This window comes from Anomalospiza imberbis, chromosome 1 (genome assembly GCF_031753505.1).
Source record: "Anomalospiza imberbis isolate Cuckoo-Finch-1a 21T00152 chromosome 1, ASM3175350v1, whole genome shotgun sequence".
Taxonomy (NCBI): Eukaryota; Metazoa; Chordata; class Aves; order Passeriformes; family Viduidae; genus Anomalospiza; species Anomalospiza imberbis.
In genome coordinates this window covers 108,195,426-108,217,711 of record NC_089681.1, presented here as the reverse complement: position 1 = coordinate 108,217,711, position 22,286 = coordinate 108,195,426, and the positions used below count along the sequence as shown (strand labels likewise).

General features: G+C 40.8%; 2 protein-coding genes across 3 annotated transcripts in view; both read left to right on the top strand.

Moving 5' to 3' along the window:
- The first annotated feature begins 349 nt into the window (after nucleotides 1–349).
- On the top strand, nucleotides 350–7,724 carry TMPPE (transmembrane protein with metallophosphoesterase domain). 2 transcript variants are annotated; one of them, XM_068204831.1, is made up of 3 exons: nucleotides 350–488; nucleotides 2,553–2,691; nucleotides 3,158–7,724. In XM_068204831.1, exon 3 carries the CDS (start codon nucleotides 3,247–3,249, stop codon nucleotides 4,561–4,563), a length of 1,317 nt encoding a protein of 438 aa, XP_068060932.1. In that variant the 5' UTR covers nucleotides 350–488; nucleotides 2,553–2,691; nucleotides 3,158–3,246; the 3' UTR covers nucleotides 4,564–7,724. The 2 variants fall into 2 exon arrangements, with proteins under 2 accessions (XP_068060932.1, XP_068060924.1); XM_068204823.1 differs by lacking the exon at nucleotides 2,553–2,691.
- The window catches only part of GLB1 (galactosidase beta 1), a 41,069-nt gene continuing 19,137 nt past the window's right edge, over nucleotides 355–22,286 (top strand). The window contains exons 1-10 of the mRNA XM_068204810.1: nucleotides 355–488; nucleotides 10,344–10,513; nucleotides 16,107–16,257; nucleotides 16,553–16,613; nucleotides 17,421–17,515; nucleotides 18,749–18,929; nucleotides 19,899–19,957; nucleotides 20,843–20,964; nucleotides 21,047–21,087; nucleotides 21,555–21,667. Coding sequence (XP_068060911.1) covers nucleotides 435–488; nucleotides 10,344–10,513; nucleotides 16,107–16,257; nucleotides 16,553–16,613; nucleotides 17,421–17,515; nucleotides 18,749–18,929; nucleotides 19,899–19,957; nucleotides 20,843–20,964; nucleotides 21,047–21,087; nucleotides 21,555–21,667 — 1,047 coding nt within the window. The 5' untranslated portion in view covers nucleotides 355–434. The remainder of the gene's footprint in view (nucleotides 489–10,343; nucleotides 10,514–16,106; nucleotides 16,258–16,552; nucleotides 16,614–17,420; nucleotides 17,516–18,748; nucleotides 18,930–19,898; nucleotides 19,958–20,842; nucleotides 20,965–21,046; nucleotides 21,088–21,554; nucleotides 21,668–22,286) is intronic.

Here is a 22,286-nt window from a genome sequence, read left to right as displayed (position 1 = left end):
GGGAAGGAGAGCACCCAGGCCCAGTGCTTCCCGTCAGGATGACGGGGTGCCCAGGGGAGGTAAAGGTCAGCAAGACCTTTCCATCTTGGAAACTTCTGTGTGGGAGAAATCTTTGAATCTATTCAGCATCGGCGGCTGCATCCCAAAGTCTCCTGTGAGCTCCTGACAGGGTACGTCAGTGCTTTAACACGCGAAGCAGCGCGCCAAGCCGCAGAGCCTCAGGCGCACACGCCGGGCTGCCAGGGGTGTCCCGGGAGGGGAGGGCAGGAGGCGGCCGCGCTCAGAGGGTGGAGCGCCGCTGCCGCGGTGCCGGTGGGAGGGAGGAGGAGGAGGAGGAGGAGGAGGAGGAGGAGGAGGAGGAATGCCCGTCCTGCGCCGGCCGTTTGGCGGCGGAGCCGTCAGCTGACGCCGCCGTTTCCTGGCTGCCGCCCGCCATGCTGCGGCTCCTGCTCCCGCTGGCCGCCCTGGCCGCGCTCCTCCGGGCGGCGGTGAGTGCCCGCCTCGCCTCCCCCTCAGCCAGGGACACCCGGGGACAGCGGGGGCCGGCTCTGAGGGGCGCGGGAGGCCGGCGCGGCCGAGGGAGGGCTGGCAGGGGCCTCCTGCCGCTGCTGGAGGAAGGCGCTTCGCCTCGGTCCTTTTTTAAACCATGAGCGATTTAGGGCTCATGGGCGGCGCACGGGGCGCGGGTGTCAGGCTTGTGGCTGCGCCGAGGGGGAGATCCCGGAGCCGCGGCAGGGAGGGCTCCGTGCCCTTCTCCCGAGCAGGCCGGCCCGCTCCCGGCCCGCTGGAGCTGAGGAGGGGCTGGCGGTGCCGCCCGACGCGGGGGGTGGCCGCCCGGCCGGAGCGGTGCTGCCTGCGCGCCCAGGAATCGCGGAGGCCTCGCTGAACAGCCCGGGGCCGTGGGGAAACCGGTGCCGACACTGCTGGTAGATCCCGTGGGAAAAGGTGCTTTTGTCCTGTGGTGTGTGAGAGGAGGGAAAGGGGTTTTTCCTGTTCTCCACAGATTCTGTTGTAGCCGCCTTGTCCCGGGGGACTCAATACCACAGCCTAAGGACGAATCCTCACGCCCCACAGTTCTCGTGTTTTATGCCTCGAGTTTGAGGCAGAGTGACACTATTACTTTGGTAGATGTTGTGGTTGGATGGGGCACGGGCGGTTAAAGATGTATGAAAAATAGAACAACATCACATGAGACCTTATGGAAGGGAAGATTGGAAGTTAGTGTGCTTTCTTAGGGGTGACGTTGTTGCTGAGCCTTCCAAAATTTTGAAGGTGGCAGGCAAGAACAAATACTCTTTAAACATGGCCGTATTAGCACTTTCGGGGGATTTAATAGGTTAGTTTCAAACTGATAAAATACTGTAAAAATACATTGCTTCAAGAATTTGCTGCCATGGGAGGTTGTGGAAGCAGACAGTACTCAAGAGATTTTAAAAAATGGATTTGCCAGATTTAAATATGTCAGGCTCATAAGCAACATCCAAGACTTTCTAACATCCATTTCCAACAAGAAATGACTGTGCAAGGATTTGCCCTCTAACATCCCTAGTGTAGCAGCTGTGTCAGGAAGGAGTGTGAGGGAGCAGACCACAGACTGTGGCCAGGGTCCTGTCTTTTCTTTAAACAGTGTTTCTTACTGCTGTTGTCCAGACAGGAGACCTATGGACTTGAATCAGTAGGGCATTTCTTGTGCTCTTATCTTCCTCGCTCTGTGTGTTTTCTGTAGAGACATAGGTGCAAAATAGCACTATTTCTTAAGAGGAGTTTAGTAACAGCTGAGAGGGTTTGAGGAGCTGAGGCTGGCAGGCACGATTTCCCTTATCAGCTCATAGTTCCCTGACATAAGCATTAACGGAAGGCGTCTTTTTAAAACTTGGTCAAGTCCTCAAAGTAGTTTAGGGTCCTGTCATCACAGATATGCTAATGTTCTTTTAAACTAGCTTGAGAGGGCATATGCAGCAGATAAGCAACCTGGCAAAGTGGGGTTCGCAGACTTCTGGGTTCAGGCTCACTGCTGAGCCCTACAATGCTGCTTTTGTGCTCTAGTTCTGAGATATTTTTTGCTGTGATGATTGCTTGCTTTCTGTACCTAAGTGTGGATTGGGAGACAGGAAGTGTTTTGAAAATAAGTATGCTATTATGGGACTATTATGTCAGACATGGTGTCTATTGTATATTATGATAGACTATCCAAACTTTTTTCATCTATGATTGAAATAAAACAAGAGGTTTCTTCTAAATAGAAATGTGCAACCTGAGCATTAATAGAAACACCGTGACTGAGCAAAATACAGAGCAAACCAGGGAATTCTGCTACCATTCAAACATAACTGATGCTTGCTTGTTTGTTTCAAGTCTGTGAACAGTCGTGCATTAGATTCTGTACTCCTTTCTAAAGGAGCAGGGTGTGGTATTTAATCCCTTTTCAACTTGGTTGCATCCTGTTAGACCAGGATATACTAGAACAGGTGTTGAGTCTTGAAAAACTTTACATGTAGTGGAAGTGAGTAGCAAAACACAGTGTGAGTTTCACTGATCCTAGTGATTTTCAGGGCTTTGGAGAAATCTGATTCACAACAGCAGACAAGGATGTCTGCTGATCATCTGCAGTTTCTGGGACCACAGTTGCATCTGTTCCAGTGGGGATTTCACTGCTGCTGTAGCATGTATTAGTAGAACCTCTTGCATTTGGTAAGAATGATGTAGGGTGGTGCCTGCTTTTCAGATGGAGCCAACCGCTTGGCAAGAAGAACAGAAATCATGTATTAAGGTAATATCACAAGCAACTTAGTTCCAGAACATGTACGGGATTTACAAATGCTGTAATGATTGTTCCCAGGACTCATTGCAACCCTGTTGTGATGTATTGCCATCTACTGTTAGGAAGTCTTGATGAGAAAAAAGTGTAAAAGAAAAGGGGGTATGGGGGAGAAGTGAGGGAAGCAGACGGGGAGCTTGGAAGGGGACTTCAGGATCCAGTCTTTTCTGTTGTCTGATTTATTCCACTTCAGGACATCTCCTTTGTGTTGTTATGACAGTGATTCTGCATGACCCAGCATCTTGTGTAGTATGTTGAGTAACAGTCCTTTATTGCAGTCTGGGAAAAAGGGAATGTGTGTAATATTTTAAAGCGGCTCATACTGGTTCCTGGTTGCAGGCTTTGTTGACCCAAGGCATCCCTTCATAACCACATTATTGACTTCTGGAGACTTCTGCAGAATAGAAGGGAACAGTAAGGAAGCAAAGATGATCTCCTTCAAGCAACTGCCCATTGAAGCAAAGGCTGCAGTGGCTGCAGGAGTGGTTTTCTTCTCCATGATGCTGTCACGGAGTTACCTGGCAGAAAAACTTGATTTCAGGACGCGGCGCTGGCTTCTAAGGCTGCAAATGGCACTGTTTGCTAATACACTCATGTTGATGGGATCTCTTCATGTTTGGAGAAGCACAGTCACCACGTTCACCAGGTCTTCAGCTGGCAGTTCCTTCTGTTTCATGCTGTGGAAAATAGCTGTGTTCATGTTTCTAGCTTTGGCTCATTCAAGCTTCTTTACGTTGCTATTTCTTGTTGCAGAAGAGCCCTATTTCTTTTCTTTAGCTGCCTACACTTGCTTGGGGGCCTATATTATTCTCATCTTTTTCCTCTTCACTCTAGGCTCTGTAGAGCAGGCTTACAAGTTCTTGGCTGGGAGAGGCGCTAAGGCAGGCACGGGCAACAAGAACAGAACAGCACTGAAACCAGTTCTGGCAGTCTTGCTGACTGTTGTGCTGACTGTTGTTGGGCTGTTAAATGCTTCCCAGCCCCCTACTGTGAATTCAGTGGAGATTCCAGTTCACAAACTGCCCTCAACAATGAATAACCTGAAAGTGGTGTTGCTTTCAGATATCCACCTGGGACCTACAGTTGGGAAGACCAAGCTTGCCATGATAGTGAGAATGGTTAAGGCTTTAAAACCAGATATCACCGTGATTGTTGGGGACCTCTCTGATGCTGAGGCAAAGATCATACGACCTGCTGTTGAGCCTCTTGGAGAACTTGATTCCCCTTTGGGGACTTACTTCGTCACAGGAAACCATGAGTACTACACCTCAGATGTTAGCAACTGGTTCGAGCTGTTAAAATCATTTAACATTCAGCCGTTGCATAACGAGAATGTGAAGATTGTTTCACCAAAGAGCACTTCCGACTGGTTCTGCCTAGCTGGCGTGGATGATATTGAAGCAGATGTGTTGCGCTATTCGGGACATGGCATGGATTTGAAAAAAGCTCTCAGTGGCTGTAGCAGTGAGCATGCAATAGTGCTCTTAGCTCATCAGCCAATTGCTGCAAAGTGGGCCCTTCAGGAGAGACCAGACATAAATTTAATTCTCTCTGGCCATACTCATGGAGGGCAGATTTTCCCTCTAAATGCGGGAGCTTATCTTCTGAATCCATTCTTTGTTGGCTTGTACCAAGTTGGGCAGAATACCTTCGTCTACGTCAGCCCAGGAACGATGTACTATGGAATACCCATGAGGCTGGGCAGCAAAGCCGAAATAACAGAGATTATTCTACATTCTCCTTGAGGAGTTTGAGGAGTTTTCCATTTGACAGACTTTTTTTTTTTTTTTTGGCCAGTATATTGGCTCTTCTACTATGAAAGCAAATGCTTTTTCAGGGAGGCCAGAGAAGGTGTGTTGGCAGGTTCTGTTAAGTTTGAGCAGAAAACACTAATTGTATCTTGGGCCTATGAAACAAATTTGGGACATGTTAAATTACTGAAGTAATTACATCTTTGAGTTCGTTATTGTTGAGGTTCTGCATTTAAAGATAACACTGATGTCACAGAGATAATGTGTGTCCTGTGTATGTTTAGTAATACCTGCGTCCTGCAGCTACTTCATGTTTCACTGTTTGGTATCCATCAGGCAGCTGCCTTATCAAATCTCAGGCAGGTGAAGTTCTGAGATTGTGCAGTGAAGTCACTTCTGCATGCTTTGCAGAAAGGCCTGCAAGAGTGTGCGCTGAGTATGTAAACTCTAGGAGGCTTATGCTAGAGTTGTTATGGGAAAGGAAGAGTTTAATAGTTTAGGGTTTGGATTTTTTTTTTTTAATTGAGACTGGATATTTTTATCCTGCTAGCTGTCTGCAGCATGCACCAGGGCTTCCAGTCTGTGCTTCTTACTAGTACTGTCACTTGCCAGGCATCAGTTCTGAAATTCAGTTTTGTCCAGGTAAAAAGTTGGTGAGACGGACACCAAAAGGTGAAGGTAACTATTTTTCTCAGGCATTTTCCCCAGAATAGCTGGGCATCCAGTAACTGGTTACTGAAAATAGCTTTAATAAAAGCAAATGAAGAAAATTCCAAAATTAACTTCTGTTGCTGTCTGAGCATATAGTACCTCCATGTAAAAAGCACTAATTCCAAAGCTGAAATAATCAGTGTCTTTTTTCTTCATTCTGTATTTTTTCTTTCTGCCTAATTTCTCCTCCATCATTTTTCTCTTGCAAGATTAAATAGGTGCTATTTCAATACAGTGCAAATAAGTTAACGCTTGAAATTTGTTAATGACTTTAATATTTAAGTAAATTATGTCCTCTTTCAATGAGACTAAATTCTGCAGCAGGTGACTTTCCCTAAGAGCATTTGCATGTCAGTGTCCTGGTTGTCTGATGGGCAGGTGGGAGAGAAGCTGCTACGGGATAATGGATAGAGGATTTCTTCCCATATTTCATAGAAGGTCTTACCATAAATTAACATAATTATGGGATTTTTGAGGTCTTAGAGAATAATTGATAACAAACATTCTTGTTTCTCTTATCTTTGTGTAAAAAAGCCAGGATGTAAAATCATGTGTGACTTTTATCCAGGCTAATGAAACACTTCTGTGCATCTTCTCTCTCTTCCTCTCCCACTTCATTTCTGCTGCATGAAACATCACAAACCATGAGAGCCTGGAATACATGCCTCTGTAGTCTGCAGCTGTAGTCACAGAGTTTCCCTTGCTCTGCCTTTCTGGCCACCAGTGCCCATGTTCCTCTCAGGCAGACTCGCAGAAGAGAGTGGTTCTTATCCAGGAGACTGAGGGTTGGAGACCAGAGCTGTGGTGTTCAGTCCTTTCCTGCCTTCCTATGTGATCCTGAACCAGACAACCATAAACACGGTTTTTTCCTTCAGCTTCTGTTCTCATATTGAAGGAGGTAGGTAGGGGTGTGTTTGAAAAGTACTGTAGTCTTTGTAAGGTTGAGGGTTTTTGTAAGTTAGATGTTGAGGTTTGACTTCATCCACTCTGAATATCTCCCAGGCAGAACTTCTAATTCCTATGCTTGTTTTGTATCCTGCTCTTCTGTACAAACATCATATATTTTTACTCAGGAATAATGAGAAATACTGTAAATGTGTCACAAAGGTTAGTGGAATTGTTGGAGAAGTCAGATCTCTTCCGAAAGACTGAATACATTACCAGCCACACTATCTGCTTGCCAGATTAGATAATTTCTGTTTCCCACCACTTATAATTTTGTAAACTTCTTTTTTATGATTTTGTGATACTATCTGCTTAAGTATCCTAAAGTATCCATGTGTATTCAACACTGCCCACTGTCCATGTGAGATCCATCTGAGGCTTTTAGGAGTCAGTGACATAGTGTCAGATGGTCTTAGGAGGAAGGAATTTTGATTGCCTGTAACCCTTTGGTTACTTGTCAACTCGCCTTTAGTTACGAGCTGTGTGCTGGGTTTAGTGGTGCAGAGTATTCTCACCTGGCCAGTAGTCCAGGAGGATTTTTATGCTTGTTGCACTGAATGTTCTTACTGTGTTAAGAAGGCTAATTGTTAAGCCAGTTTCCTCAACAGGATGCATTTTTGGGACTGAGTTTAGATCATGTCAGTTTCTCAGTGAGTTGCTAGTATTATTTACTTTTTTCTTTCCTCCCCTTTTTTATTTCTCTCTTCATTCTGATCAAGTGTATGCAAAAACATAGCTGAAGGAGTCCTTCCATCCCAAAATTTCTTTATTACTTTGTATGTGCCTCTCTTGGAAAATGATTATGTATCATTTCAGAAATAAAAATGCACCCTTTTAGGAGTGGTCATATTGTCATTTCATACATTTATTGAGTTCTCCTGATGTAATTTAGTTCTTGCCCTTTTTTTTGTATCTCTCCCTCTGAAAGATTTTTTGCTGGTGATTACTTCTTACTTAAAATGTTTTCTTTCTATGCCAAAAGACTTCAAAGCCTTTTCTTATTTTGCTTTTTAATTCTGAATGGAAAGTATCCTAAATCAAGTTTCTGTTTGATAAAAGGAATGAACCGATTCTATAATCTGTCTAATCAGCAATCTCTAACTGTCCTTCAAGGTTCTTTCTATACTTTTTCCAGTTTGATATGAATGTACACAATGTAGACCTGTGTTCAGTATTTCAGATTATGAAAAATTGCTGTGCTGCTTATTTTTTAAATTTTTAAGGTTTTTTTTGTAAATTTTATGTGTGTGTGTAATGTATTTAATCTAGAGAATTTACCTAAATGAATATATATTTCATGCTATAAAAGGCCAGTTCATTAGGGACTGAGTAGGAGTTAGTTAATGTCAGAATTAATAGCTGAATATGATAGTATCGTCACTTTGTGAAAATTATATTTATGATATAATTAGTATAAAATGGATTGGAAAATATGTAAATTGTGGTATAACAAATGCTTTAAATGTTGAGATTTAATAAAACTTTATTCTTATAATCAACCATGAGGCCTCTAATGACCTTTTATTTTGTACCAGTATGCATTGTAGCAGTTCATGCTGAATAGTTTTAACACACTCATTCTATTTACCAACAAAAAGCTACCAACAATAAACCTGACTAGTTTTGTAAACTCTTACACCCCTACTGCTAAATGAGTCATGGTGGAAAGTGGGAAAGGCCACTATTACATTTGCTTAAAGCCTACTAGGAGAAAAAGGTGCAGACCGCAGGTGTGAGGGATGTGATGCAGAGAAAAGGACCACTGAGAGAGCAGAGAAAGGTTACTATGAGATTTTTTTGTAAGGGACAGAAGAAAATGGGTGATTTGTGGTTCTCAATTGTGATGCTTAAGCTTTGAGGTAGAGAAAGGGGTGTTCTGTGATTGGTCTAAGAAAGGCTAAAAATCTTCAGAGATGGAGGATTTGTACCCACATTTGTTGGCTTTCGAAATAAGAAAAAAGCTCTCTGTTTTGTAAATTTGGGGAATGAGAGATTTTTGCCACTGATAAACAGTTCTGTGTGTTGGAGATGAGAAAAAAATCTTATGTTAAGAGACATCTACATTATGAAATGTTGAAATAGCATTAAGGTTGCAAAAGTAAACTCTTACTTGATTTAAGCAAGGACAAATTCTTTAATTTTTCTCTTTTCCATGTGTTTATGCTCTGAGGATGTAAGGTGCAACATGATATCATTGCCTTTAAGGGTCTGAATTTTCAGCTGGGCACTCATATGATTTGGTATGAAGGAACTGGCACCCCAAACAGTGCTGTTTGTGTTGCTTACCACACGAGCAGAGCCACCAGCCCATCTTCTAGGGTGACAAAGTGGGAATCCGTGCATATTCACAGCACTGAGTATACAGTATTGGCAGAACCAGACATAAATTCATGAGGACAACTCCCTTGTTTTTGTTGCAAGCTCTGGATCATCCACTGACAATGAAGTAATGCTGAGAAATTGATCATGAAGGAAGTCTGTTTACAATGAATGAGGAATGAGGTGAATTGAAAGTATTCTGGTAGCTTCCTCCCTCTCCTCACCCACGTAGTACCACTGTGTCAGGAAGTGTATGTATTGGGAAGGTGATTTACAGCTATGGTCACAGCTTCAAAAACCTGACTTCTAAATGGTAACTGGTTTGATGATTAGAACTTTCATAATTAATACCTCCCTTTAATTGTTTTAATATAGCCATGGCTCTCTGGACAGAAGTGTCTGTCCCTGAGGGTGTGTAAACAGTTTTTTCAACATTCATCATCTCAACAGTTCTCTGCCATGAATGGTACAAGTGTCTTCTCCATAGACCTCTTGATATGGTTAGTCTGAATGAAGGGGCTAAAATCCTCTTACAGAGGGACACCACAGCAATTTATTTTGCCTCTCCTTATTTCCAGGGATAATGACCTTTTTATGTAAGGTGCTTCCATCCATAGTGGTGGGTTTTTTTTTTTGGCTTCTTTTCTGTGTTGTTGCATTTGGTTTCTGAGTTCCACTTAGTCACGATCGTTTTGAAGCACTCAGTTCAGCATTAGTGCTGTGACTTGTTACAGTGCCCTAGAGTAAAACTGTTTGAAGAATGTGAAGCATCTGCTTGGTGTCTGTAAGGGTGAATAGTTTTCCTTCATGGGTGCACGCAAAACAATTCCATCTTAGTGCAGCGTGCCCATCTGTCAAGATACAGTTTATAAATTAAAGAGGAGGAAAAAGTCACATTTAAACTGATCAGGAAGTAAGCAGCTGTACATACATGGGTATATTCTGTAGCAATAGTTTGCTTGAGGTCTAACAGCCTAGAGTTACTACAGCATCATAATTTCCTATGGAGAATCCCAACCTTTGAGTTACATTTGTTCCAGAGCTGTTGGTTTGTATTCCTGAACTCTGTGTGGTCCTGATTTTGGAGAGGCCTGACATGCCCATACCTTTGTTGAGTCAAGATTTATTTATCTTAATAAAGTAATCTTAAGAATGGGCCCATGTTTGTGGAAACAGAGCATAAAAAGCCTGTGCTGTTCAGCACTTGGCAGCCCCTTGTTTTTCATGTTTCCCTGCCAGCTCCTTGCTGTATCCTCTCATACCTGTTGTTACACATCCGCCACACAATTTCACTTGTTCACTGTTGGCAGAGTGCTTTGAATTGCTATGTGTATCTAGGACATTTTCCATAACATTTTCTAGGTTTTTTGTAAAATAATGCCTTTTTTGCAGATGGAACATGCTGTTGTCTTCCTCCTTGGAGTTTGTAGTCTTGAAATGATGGTAAAGTGTTACCACAGTTACTCTGTTTAATGACACTCTAAGGATAGGCATATTGGCTTAGCAATTTCATCCTCCATTTTTCAGGAGGGAGTGTGTTTTCTTTGAGCTATATCTGCTAGTTTCCTTGTTCTTTTATCCTGTGACACATTGCACTGGCTTCCTTTTGCTGATTTGTTCTGCTAAGACTCAGGTGGGCTATAGATAGCTAGAGAAAAGTCATTCACCATCTCTTATTTTAGGACCATTGTATCTTCTATTGTAGACAACCCACAGATGTTGTATAGCCTGTTCTCTGTGTCTTTCAAGGCTGAAAAAAATTATACTGTGTCTTTTTTTTGTTTTGTTTTTGTGTACAGAATGTACCTGAGAGGAGTTTTGGGATTGATTATGATTCCAACTGCTTTGTCAAGGATGGGAAACCTTTCCGTTACATCTCTGGTAGCATTCACTACTCGCGGGTGCCCTCGTATTACTGGAAAGACCGCCTGCTGAAGATGAAGATGGCAGGGCTTGATGCCATTCAAACGTGAGTAGCTGTTGACTTTCCGAGTGATTTGTGGTCCTGGGAGCTGTATGCAAAGTCATTAAGAGGAATGCTGCCACTGTTACTTGTTTGTATTTTTCCATTAATAGGTGAGGAAGCTCGGGAGAAGTGAAGAGTGGTACAGGATGACTTTTAACCACATAAATGGGGGCAGCTGGGCAGGTTGTAACCAGCAGTCTGTTTCCCTGATGATAGGCAACACCTCTGGCTTCACAAACAAGGGTGCAAATGTGACCGGAAAGAAGTTGTTGGACTGTGAACTTTAGGAACTATGGAACAATCATATATGCTCTGCCTCTGCCAGGGACATTGTACTCTCTGGTCAAAAGGCAGACTAGGTGTGAGGAGACAATAACCTGTTAGTACAGCCTGGGTTGGTATCACCCAGAAGCCTTGAAAATGTTGGTGAAGACTGCAGTAACATTTAAAAGCTACTTCAAGCTATTTCGCCAGAAGCATTTAAATTTAGATAAGTGGATGGGAACTAGGTGTACTTCTTTAAAAAAAAAACAAAAACCAAAAAAACTTAAACAGCTTTCATTTTTGTGTGTGTGTATACAAAACCCTTAGTCCATTTTCCTTGTCTTTTCTACCTGGTTGTGTACTTATTTCAAGAGATAAAAAGACTTCAGCTTTCTCTTATTTTTGCCATAGCTTCGTTCACAAGGGAAGTGGTGGTGTGTAAGGCACAGTCTTTTCAGGCAATTGTAATGTCCAGACAGGTTTGTTTTCTTCTCTTAAGTCATTGCAAGGCTTAAAGCTTCTCTTTGAAACCACCTGCTTTTGTGCTGTAAAGAGTTCAGCTTCTTACAGTGCAGAGCCTGTAGGCTCAGTAGGAGTATTGTACCACCACTCCTTTCTCACCTTTGAAATCTGTATTGTTGTTAGACCAGCAAGTTGCATGGTTGCTTTGTACACTTGGGGATGAGACTAGTCAGAGTTAGTAGATGAAGAACAGACAGCACAGAAAGAAAGAAAAGTTGAATTTTTCCAAATTTAGGGTTCTCTTTTTTTTTGCATGTCTTAAGACACTGACCTGTGTTGGGATGATACAGTCACTCTCTGGTGAGTGGTTTTGTGGTTGTTTTTATTGTTTTCTATTAAGGAATCAGGTGCTGTCTTTGCTCACATTAATAAGAGCAATGGGATTAAGTAACACGCTTGCTTAGGACCGGGTTGCTGGATTTGGCCAAGTAATTAGCTTTTGCTGAAATAAAAGTAATTTATAGTGGACCAGAAAATTACACCTTTTGATGTTTGGCTTCAAGGTCAGCCTGTGACTGACCCTATGATCACTGACTCCTATGATCTATAGTGTCTCATACTTCCCTTATGTCTCTGATTAATTTTCCTCCTCCTCCTAACACCCATGTGTTCTCAATGCCCTTTGTTAATTTCCAGCTTTTTCATCAGTCTCTTTCTTTTTTTAAAAATTTTTAATCGCTTTTTCATGTCTCTGATGCATCACTGGCATTTTGAGATAGGAATATTTTTTTCCATTCCCCTCATCACTGTTGTTCAATGGCAAAATTGCTGCAGGGCTGGTTTGGGTTTTTTCTTGTTGCTTTCTCCCTCTTCATTTGTGATCTCCCACTAACAAGGTGGGTTTTTTCCTTCTTCCTTTTCTGCTTTTTTCCCTTGTTGAGATCTCTGACTCTGCTTTACTGTTTTACATTAGTGTTTTTCTGCTGTGCAGAAAGGAGTGAAGATTTGCTGTTTTGCCGGTGCCAACTGGTCTCTGGTCTTGGGAGAGCTGAGCTGTGTCTGCTTTGGCACAAAAGGTGCTGTGCAGCTGGCAAGTTGTTATGGCAACTGTGGCATTAGGTGTTGTTGCTGGATCACATCATAACAGCTTTATTAGTCTCCTCTTGTTTTTCTAAGAGCAGATTGAGATTCTTTGACTTTCTCTCCCCTTATTGCTCACGTCTGGATTTTTTATACTATGGTGAAAGATAAATTTAAAAGTGTATTTTTATACAGAGAGCAGAAAGTGCTCCTGTGCCTTGCATTTTCTACAAGAATCAAATCCATGTGTCTTTCTATTTGACACTAATCACTCTCTCTTTCTCTCCTGATGCTAAAAAAGCATCCCACTGACCAAAACCCCCTTTTGATTTTCTTTTTAAGTTTGCCAATAATCAAGTCTTACTGCTCTTTATTATTTGAGATAAAGCTATAAGTATTCATATTGCCCCAAATAAATCCTCTGTGATTTTGTGTGATTTTGTTAAAAAAAATGGAAATAGGTCTGTGTGATTGGGTTTTTGTTTTCTCTTCTTCTGCATACTCTTTCTTGGATCAGTAATACTGCTAGCAAGGGACAGAGATACAAATTTTGTGAAGTCATTCTGGAATGAATGGGCAGCAGCACTGCCAGACTCTCTGACAGAAAGTGGTAGTTGGACTCCCAATCTTGAGGCCTCATCTGAAGACTGTGATTTTGCTGCTTGTGATTTTTTCCTGCTATAATTTGAAATACGGGAACCTTCCTTCTTCTTATCAAGGCGTTCCCAGTGAGGTGTATCACTTCAAGGCAAACAGGATCCTTATATTATGGGATTGTGCTTGTAAATACCTTGTGGATAAAGCTGGATAAAGCCAACCAGACATGTTCTCCTTCCTGTTCTCTGCAGCCTTTTTTCCAAAAGGCTCTCTGTGCTTTGATGCATCATTCAGCTCATGACTGAGGCAGCAGCTCCTCCTGGTCTCTGGAATAGGTGAAGTCAGTACATGAATATAATTGTCTGCACCTGGTAACATCTTCAGCAATAACAGAACATGAGAAAACAGATGACAGTAAGCTTGATCTTATATTAAAGCCTAAGTGATCAAGGCTTACCCCTTCTAAAGAGCAGGTTGAAATTTAATGTTGTGGTTGGTGTGATGTTCCAGAAGGTGATGAAGGAGGATGCTGAGGAGCTCACTCCCCACCTCCCCACCTCAGCAGAGGTGTCTGGTTACACAGGTGACTGTCCTTGTTTTCAGTTTCTGAGCTGTGTCTGCCAGCTGGAAATGGGTGCTGGCTTACAAAGGCACCTGGAAAGCATGGGAGGTTTGGGGTTTGTTTTGCGCAGAGCAGATAAACAATTGCCACTAGATGGGGCAGAAGATGTATACAGAATTTACTGATCAGTGGAGATGCTTCCTGGAAGAATCCACAGTTACCTTTACAGGCTCATAGAAAGTTGAAGAATGTTGAGCATTTTCTTTGTTTTACTCTATTTGTTGACTAATGAACAGAAATGTGTAAACGTGTACAAAGTCATTCTATGAAGGAGCTGCTGTTTAGAATATGGAATATTTAAAATTTAAACACAAATTACTGTTTCTAAAAACTCATATATGAGTAATTTAACTAGCATGCTCATTTATGAAAGTAGTACAATTTATTAAATTTTACACTATTAAAAAACCCACCCTGCTATTACAGAGAGAATTATCTTGTACATTAAGTAAGTTGAAGTGTGATTTTTTTGCCTGTTGATAATCTCTGCAATAGGAGAGGAAAGCTGTGACTACTAAAGAAAAGAAGGTTATAGCATGAAGCTTAGAAATTATGTGTAAATGGAAAGTAAACTCAAATACAGAATACATGTCATATTTCAAGTTTGAAAAAGGATGAGACTTTCCTTTCTGTAGCTAAAGCAGTACAGGATTGACAATTGACTGTAAATTTTGACAATGGTATGTAACAAATATACTCATTAAAGATAACAATTTTAATGGTTTCATTTGAGACCATCATTAGCTGTAGAAAATATATTGGCGGGTTAATATGTCTTAGTAACCATTTTTAGACCAGTGTTTAAAATAAATTTTTATTATGATTCATAATATAAAACAACAGTTTCAAATAGGTTTTAAATAGGTTTTTTTCTTATTCTTCTTCCCTTTTTCTCTGCTAGAATCTGCTTTTTTTCCAGCGTTGTGGTCAAGCATGTGACATAAATGAAAACTGTTTCTGGAAGAATTTGTCTGTCTTCTTCCGTCTTGAGCAAAAGGGAGCTGGAGAAACCCTTTCATCCTCACTTCAGACAGTATTAAGTGTTTTTAAACCTTAAGACTTGTTTCTGAACAAGTCCATAAAACTCTTTAATGAGTTAATTTTCACATGGTTCATATATTCATTAAATGCACATGTAGTTTTTTTTCCAAGTGAGTTAATTGTGCTTCAGAAACAATTAGAGCCGCTTGACACAGAAATAAAATATACCAGATAGAGGGGGAAATCTGCATTTTGATGCCTGAGTGCATTACTTTGACTCCATCCTGGCCCTCAAATTTTAAGCTTTATCTTTTCAAACAGAGGCTTAAAATTTTGGCATTTGAGAAGCTATAATATTCACAAAGGTTGAAAGATTATAATTTCTGTATTTGATGTTCATGTGCATGTCTTTCTGTGTATGGCCATTTTAGTAGTGTACTCATGAGAGGGTTCCTGTTTTTCTTCCTTATTGAAAGTATTGTTTTAGGGGCTTTCTTTCCCTCTTGGGTGGTTTTTACAAAATTAAATGTGGAACATACTAACAAACCCAGGCAGTAAAAAAGTGTTGCCTGAAAGGATCTTTGTTGACTAGACACAGTTTTGGGAATTTTTGAAATTTTTAAGGAATGAGTTTTCACATTCCCTTGAATCCTTTCTCAGGTTGTACTCATCCCTAATTTTAGTCTGTCTGTGCTAGACTGCCACTTAGTACCATGGCAAACAAAATACGGTTGTCAAGCAGGGATAATCAGCTACAACACTGCTCATGATATTTGGTAGATTACCGTTTCTTTGTTGTCTTGAAACCAAGTGTTTTTTTTTTTTTTTTATTTCTGTGAGATGTTCTGTGCTGAGGTTGTGGTCTCCTGAGTCCTAGAGGTAGGAGAGAGGTGTTCTTTCAAATGGTGATCTGCTTGTTTGGCACCTTTATTACTTAGTTGAAATTAAGCTTTACTTTTCCCAAGCTCTTGGGCACCTTAACATTTCTTAACTTAATTCTTCTTCCAGTGGTGGTTTTCCAGAACTTGCATTGTTCCTGGTCAATGAAAACTTTTGGGACCTAGATGCAATATCATTTAAGGCTTAGGTGTTTTTCAAGTACTTTGCGATGGCAGCAGCATAGACCTATCAGCCTGGTTGGTGTTCCCCGTGCAAGCTGGGTGATCCATTCATGAATGGTCATGTGCTGTTTTGTGCTCGTTCTTGGCCCCCTCCTTCATGAGTGGTTTACCACATTCATCTCCTCATCAACCTTCCACCACTATACAGCTGCCAGCTGCCTTGCCAGCTTCAAAACTGTTTATTTAATTTTGGAACAGACATCATGGTTTCAAAACGGCAGTACCAGAACTTGTTCTTGCTCTGACAGGGACTCCTGCAGACATAACCCTAATTTCAGTATTAATTTTAATGCCTTCTGCCATATGAAATACCTGACAGAAGAAAGGCCAGAGAATTACTCCTATCTTCTACTGATCCAAAGGATCAGCAGCATTACTGATCTCTGGGGCATGTAGTGCAAATGGTTGTTTTCCAGAATTCTTGTTTAGTCTCAGTTTCCTAATGGAAGGTGATTTTCTCTCTTAATAGGTATGTCCCATGGAACTACCACGAACCCCAGATGGGCACATATGACTTTTTTGGTGGCAAAGATCTAGAGCATTTCCTGCAGCTTGCCAATGACACTGGATTGCTTGTTATCCTGAGAGCTGGACCTTACATCTGTGCAGAATGGGACATGGTATACAACCTTTCGTAACAGCTCACTTCTAGGGTAAATCTAGTGCAAGTATTTCTTAAAGTAGACAGACTTACTCATTTATGTATCCTTAGACAAGAGTCTTGGTTTAGTGTGTTGAAATCCATGCATCCTAAGTGACTTAAAATACAAACTTGCAAACTTGCTCTTTTTTTTTGTTAGGAATTACTACTTTCTTGTAGAAAATCAGTTTTCCTGTCTCAGTATATGTCTTGATAAGAGGCTAAATTCTTCTTAGATTTCCTAAATATGTCACTGTTTCCCTTTCTTTTCCCAGGGGGGTCTTCCTGCATGGCTGTTGGAAAAGAAATCTATTGTTCTCAGGTCTTCTGATTCAGGTAGAGGCATCAAAAAAGGCCATTAAACATGTACTGTAGCAGCAAGGCAACTTTCTGTTTGAGGCCATTACTAGATAATTCATATTTCAGCTCAGGTTTTCTTGTGAGTAAAATCTTCAATACTTTTAGTTAGAAGTGTACATTCAAAAAGTGTGTAGAACAATCAAAGTAGGGGAGAAAGTTTCCAAGGTATTGTCAAGTTGGTGCCAAGAGGGGAATCATTGTCACCATTGAGGAGAAAACTGCTTCAGCTTTGAGGTTTTTGGATTTGCCACAGCCACTCATAATGGGGATCCTTCTTGGCTGGTCAGTGTGCAATCCAGAATGAGTTACAGCATTCTCATGTGCTCCTGTTTAAGAACCAGACTTGGAAGAATAAGATGAGACAGGAGGTTAATGTGTTTATTGGAGTGAATGTAGGGGATGAATATATAGATATCATATCCAACTTCCGTTCTGCTGATTGTGGTTAAATTATGTATTTAAAAAATAGTACATAGATCAACAGTTGAATCTGTCTTCCTGTTGAAATGTATTAGGACAACCTATGAGATGTAATGAAGTCCTTTTGAAAATTTTCTAAGTTCATCAATATTTAAATGTTTTATTTTTTAGTAAATTGTACTGGAAGCATTTATGAACAAGTAGAAGAGCACATTTGTTCATGTATAAGAGCAATTTCTTCATTAAATGCTATTCATAATTTACATAATTAGATCACTACATAAAGATGGCCCATATGTAATTTAAAACAAAATTAGAAAAAGGCAGAAAAATTATGAAACATGCATACTTTGTGTATCACAGATTACCTGGAAGCGGTAGAGAGATGGATGGGTGTCCTTTTGCCAAAGATGAGGCCTTATCTCTATCAAAATGGAGGTCCAATCATCATGGTGCAGGTAACATTCTGAAAATCAGATGAGCCCAAGCAGCATGAATGCTTATACTGCTCTTGCAGATGTACCATGGGTCTTGGGTGATGGTGCCACAGGTATTTCTTGAGTTTCAGGTAGCTGCAAGATTCTGATGAAATACCTTATCCTAAAGAGCTGAATCCACTGTTTCTAGGATTTAGAGAACCCTCATCTGCTCTGTCGAAGTTGTTTCCCACAGCTGTATAAAGCAATAGAGGGAACTTGTGTAGCTTTTTACATCTGAGGTTTGTAGCAATTCTCACATAAAGACAAAATACATACAGTTGCCTGAAACAATCTGACAGGAAAAAGGGGAATAAGAATACCCTTAGATAGAAGCAAAAGCAGTATGGAGTAAGCCTAATTTAGCACCTAACTTAAATTTTAAATGTTTCAGGACACAATTTTGTACGTTCATGGTGTGTAACTTCTGTCCTAAACTCCTTCTAGATAGATATGTGAGAGTGATTGTCCTATATTTGTAGTATTGATCATAACAAAGCTTTATTTCAATTTCTTTGAAGTCCCTGACTGGCACAGGATAGGATAAGAGATCCTTCTTGTAATATGCCCAAGATAATTTTGTTGAACAGTGTGTTTTGTCTGTTGAGTAGAAGCACTGGGCAAAATTATTCTTTGGCAGAAATAGGATGCTTTTAACAGGATTTTCATAAATAACCTTCAGGATTAGAACCTATTGGATCTGAAGCTGAAAAGTTCATCTCCTTGGAAAAGGGGCAAGATGTGCACCTCTCAGTAGTAGCACAGTTGTTCTCCCTTAAGTCCTTTTGAGTCCATTTCAGGGCTTTGTGGCTCATGTGAGCCCTTTGTAGATGTCTCTGTTCTGAATGTCCAGTTTTGTTGTAGTTTTGATCATTTCACAACCTGTTCTATGGTTTTATTGGTCTGCTCAGTAGGTGGGTTATAGATCTCAAATTTTAATAGAGACTGTATTATGATCACTGTAGCTAAGTAGATCCTTATGGGGGGGCAGAATTTTGCGGGAAAATGGCTTAGCTCTGCACAGTGATGGCTCCACTGTAAAATACAGGTGAGAGGAATGAGTCTTGTCTTCTCATACTACTCAGATCTAGAGTTAAAATGACATTTTCAACATTGCTATCAAAGGAAGAAGAGGGTTGGACTTGTGCTTTCTGTTTTGTTATAAGATGCAGACTGAATTGGCTATGGCTTTACTGACTTGCTTTTACTCTGCAGGTAGAGAACGAGTATGGAAGCTATTTCGCTTGCGACTACAACTACCTGCGTTTCCTTCTGAGGCTCTTCCGCCTTCATCTTGGGGATGAGGTGGTGCTCTTCACAACTGATGGTGCAAGCCAGTTTCACTTGAAATGTGGGGCTCTCCAGGGTCTTTATGCAACGGTGGACTTTGCTCCAGGTTGCTCATAGCACATATCTCCTAAAAATTTACAATAATAATTAGCATTGGTTCCTTGTATTTTTTTAATATTCCTTTTTGGTGTTGGGGTTTTTTAATGTCCTCTGTCTGTCCTGGAATCCAGACATCCAAATACATTTCTTTTTACACCAGAGGTTATTAGAAAAAAAAACAAACTGTTGAAGATCATCATTAGAATGTGCACACTGCTACAATTTGCTGTGATATAGGTCTGAAGAATGGCTAAGCATTAGCAGTGTGATCAGAGAATACCCTTTTGATAGGAGAGTTAAGGATTTAAATGTTTGTGTACTGCATGGACTTGACAAAATAGGCTTAAGGCACAAGAAACAGACTCCAAGACAGGTATTTTCTTTTTTTTTTTATTGTGCAGCCTCTTCTGTACATTATTCTCTCTACAGCCAAACACATGTGCTTCGCTGGGATATGTTTTCTTGCAAATTGAATGAAAGTGTGGATGTCTTCATGTGTATCTTCTATGCAATAGTGAGCCACTCATCAGAGTAGCTGTTTCCAGCCCCTGTGTCTTGAGCCACTAGGAGTGATCAAAAGTGAAAGACCTCTTTAGAGATTGCCTGATTTCTACTCTTCCCCGTAGCCTTGGTAACATAACCCCAGACTTGGACTTTCCAATGATCAATAGCAATTCTGACACATCTCGGATTTCTTTGTGCCAGGATGTAATTTCTGAGAAAAGCTGGATTTTCAAAAGATATGTCTCAAAAGCAAAGACCTATACACAAGCATATATGTACATGTATATATTTAAAATAAGATTTGCAAGTTAAACATCAAAATCAAAAAAAAATGATTCCTATGTTTGCTGGAGTAGCTTTCTTGTCATGATTTTTGCTAGGCTGAAAGGGAGAGAAGACACTAATTTCAATAAAATGACAGACCCAGAAAATCATGGATATAGCAACTCATTTTTATTTATTTTGTTTATAGGTGGCAATGTTACAGCAGCATTCTTAGCTCAAAGGAGCAGTGAACCTAAGGGCCCTTTGGTATGTGTTTTAATTTAAACTTTTTGTATCATGTCTAATCTTGAAGTTGTTAATCAGAGAGGGGTTAACAGCAGTGCATTGAACAATTTTAGGGGCCTGTTGACGAAGACATAAATTCCAAGTCAGAAAAGGTGAATAGAGGAGCTTCTCTGTGTGTTTGTCAAATCCACATTATCTGCTGCTCTGCAAATGCTATTTTAGTCTCAAAAAGTAATGATTTTGCTTCAGTAGTTTTCCTTGCTAAGACAAATGTTTACAAAGCAGCGGAAACTCTAAGGATGGTTAGACAAGTTAGTGAGATATGTGTGTAGGTAGAAGCTAAAAGCAGAATTAAAAGGACAGATTAGAAGTTGCTTCCTGTTTTCAGTTACCTTAGAGGTTTTATACAAGCTGTAGTGGGATGTGAGAACACTGGAAGCCATTTTGACAAAGGGAGAAGGCCCATTGAGGGTACAAGGTTATCTCTGTGCTAAGGAGTTGTTTAGAAAGCAATTTGAAATATTTTTCATGACATCTAGTTTGTGTATGCTATTCTGCAGAGAATATGTTGGTTCCATCATTTATTTGAATGCCAAGCATCTGAAACACATCCTTGTTGCCAGGTTCCAAGGAAATTCATACTCTTTGATGCTTAAGCAATTGTTTTCAAAATGTCCCTGTAAAATTATTGAAACAATCCTTTAATTTCCTTTGACCTGTAGTCTGCTGAAAAGGACTGATTTAGTATGTACTTTGCTGTATTTGTAGTAGTTTAAAAATGGCTCAAATTAGTCAAGGTGCCTTTGTTTCCTTCCCTCTTACAGTTAGGAACCTTAATTCACATTGCATTCTGTTCTTGTTCCCTCTTCATATTTTCCTTTCCTCTTTTGCCCTTCCTCCTTTCAGGTTAATTCTGAGTTTTATACTGGATGGTTGGATCACTGGGGGCACCGTCATTCTGTTGTGCCCGCACAAACTATAGCTAAAACACTTAATGAAATCCTGGCATGTGGTGCTAACGTTAACCTGTAAGTGTGTGTTCAGTAGAGCTTAATTTTGGGGGGATTTCTTTTCCCAATTCAGCAAAACCTGATTTTTTTTTCTTTTTAGGTACATGTTTATAGGTGGGACTAACTTTGCCTATTGGAATGGTAAGAAATTGTTTAAGTTACACTAATGGTGGAGGGGAACTGTTTATGAATTAGGTAGTTATGTATTTTGTGAAAAAAGAATAAGCTGTGCCTACTTGCACATGGCAAAGGACACGACTGCACTAGCTGTTCTTTGTTTATTGCCAACATGCTGTACCAAACCCACATGGTATTTGTCTTTTCCAAGGCTACTTCTGCTTCACTCGGTGCTGTGAAACAGTTGGAACACAGATAAATGTGTTTCTCTTCAGAATATTTCACAGAGTGGTGTAAGCTCACGAGGACATTGTCCTCCTTCAGGAACAGTTTTATATGCCAAATCCCAAACATCAAGGCCTACACGGAATCTAAAAATGTAGCAAAATATGGCTGTAATCGGAAAGAATTCTGACAGTTGATACCTTTGGGAAAAAAAAAACATCTCTTCCACTGTTTTTATTTCTTTTTCTTTTTTCCTCCTCCCCTAGGTGCTAATATGCCTTATATGCCTCAGCCCACTAGTTATGACTATGATGCTCCCCTGAGCGAGGCAGGAGACCTGACAGAAAAGTATTTTGCCTTGAGAAAAGTAATTGGTATGGTGAGTGTCCCCAGGACATTTTTAGAATGGTTCTTTGAAACATCCCAGGTGTATCAGAACTCCTGTTCTTGTGTTGGTGTAAGTTACTCCTCAATGTACTCTTTTCTGCAGTTGGGAGAAGTGAAATACAACAAGACAATTAGGCCAACCTAACTGCTTCTCGTTACAAAAAGTGAAAGATCTTGCACCTCTCTAGCTATTTTTTATGTCCCAATGGCTTCCTCCTTCCTTTTAGAGGGGGGGATACTGGTGTAGGTCTGACACCAACATGGTTCAGCTCTCCTTTTTTGCTGTATTTGTTTTCTCTCAAGGTCAGTAAGGTGAATCAGGTCACTCAGTCAGGTAGAGCCAGTGCTGCCACAGAGGGAGCAGAGGGAGGTGGGAAGGGTTTGGCTGGGAGTAGAGATGGAGGAGGAGTGTACAGAGCTTTTTCCTTGCAGCATCAGTCAGCCATTCAGTCAGATTAGGCTGATGACCTGATGTCAGCCCAATTTGTGCTGCAGTTTAGTGCTTTGGCTGTCTGTCCCAAACTTCATGCTAAGATTTTGGGCCTCTGAGAAAGACCAGGCTTACTCAAAAGAAAACATCTTGGTTTTGTGTTTTCACAAACTGCAGCTAG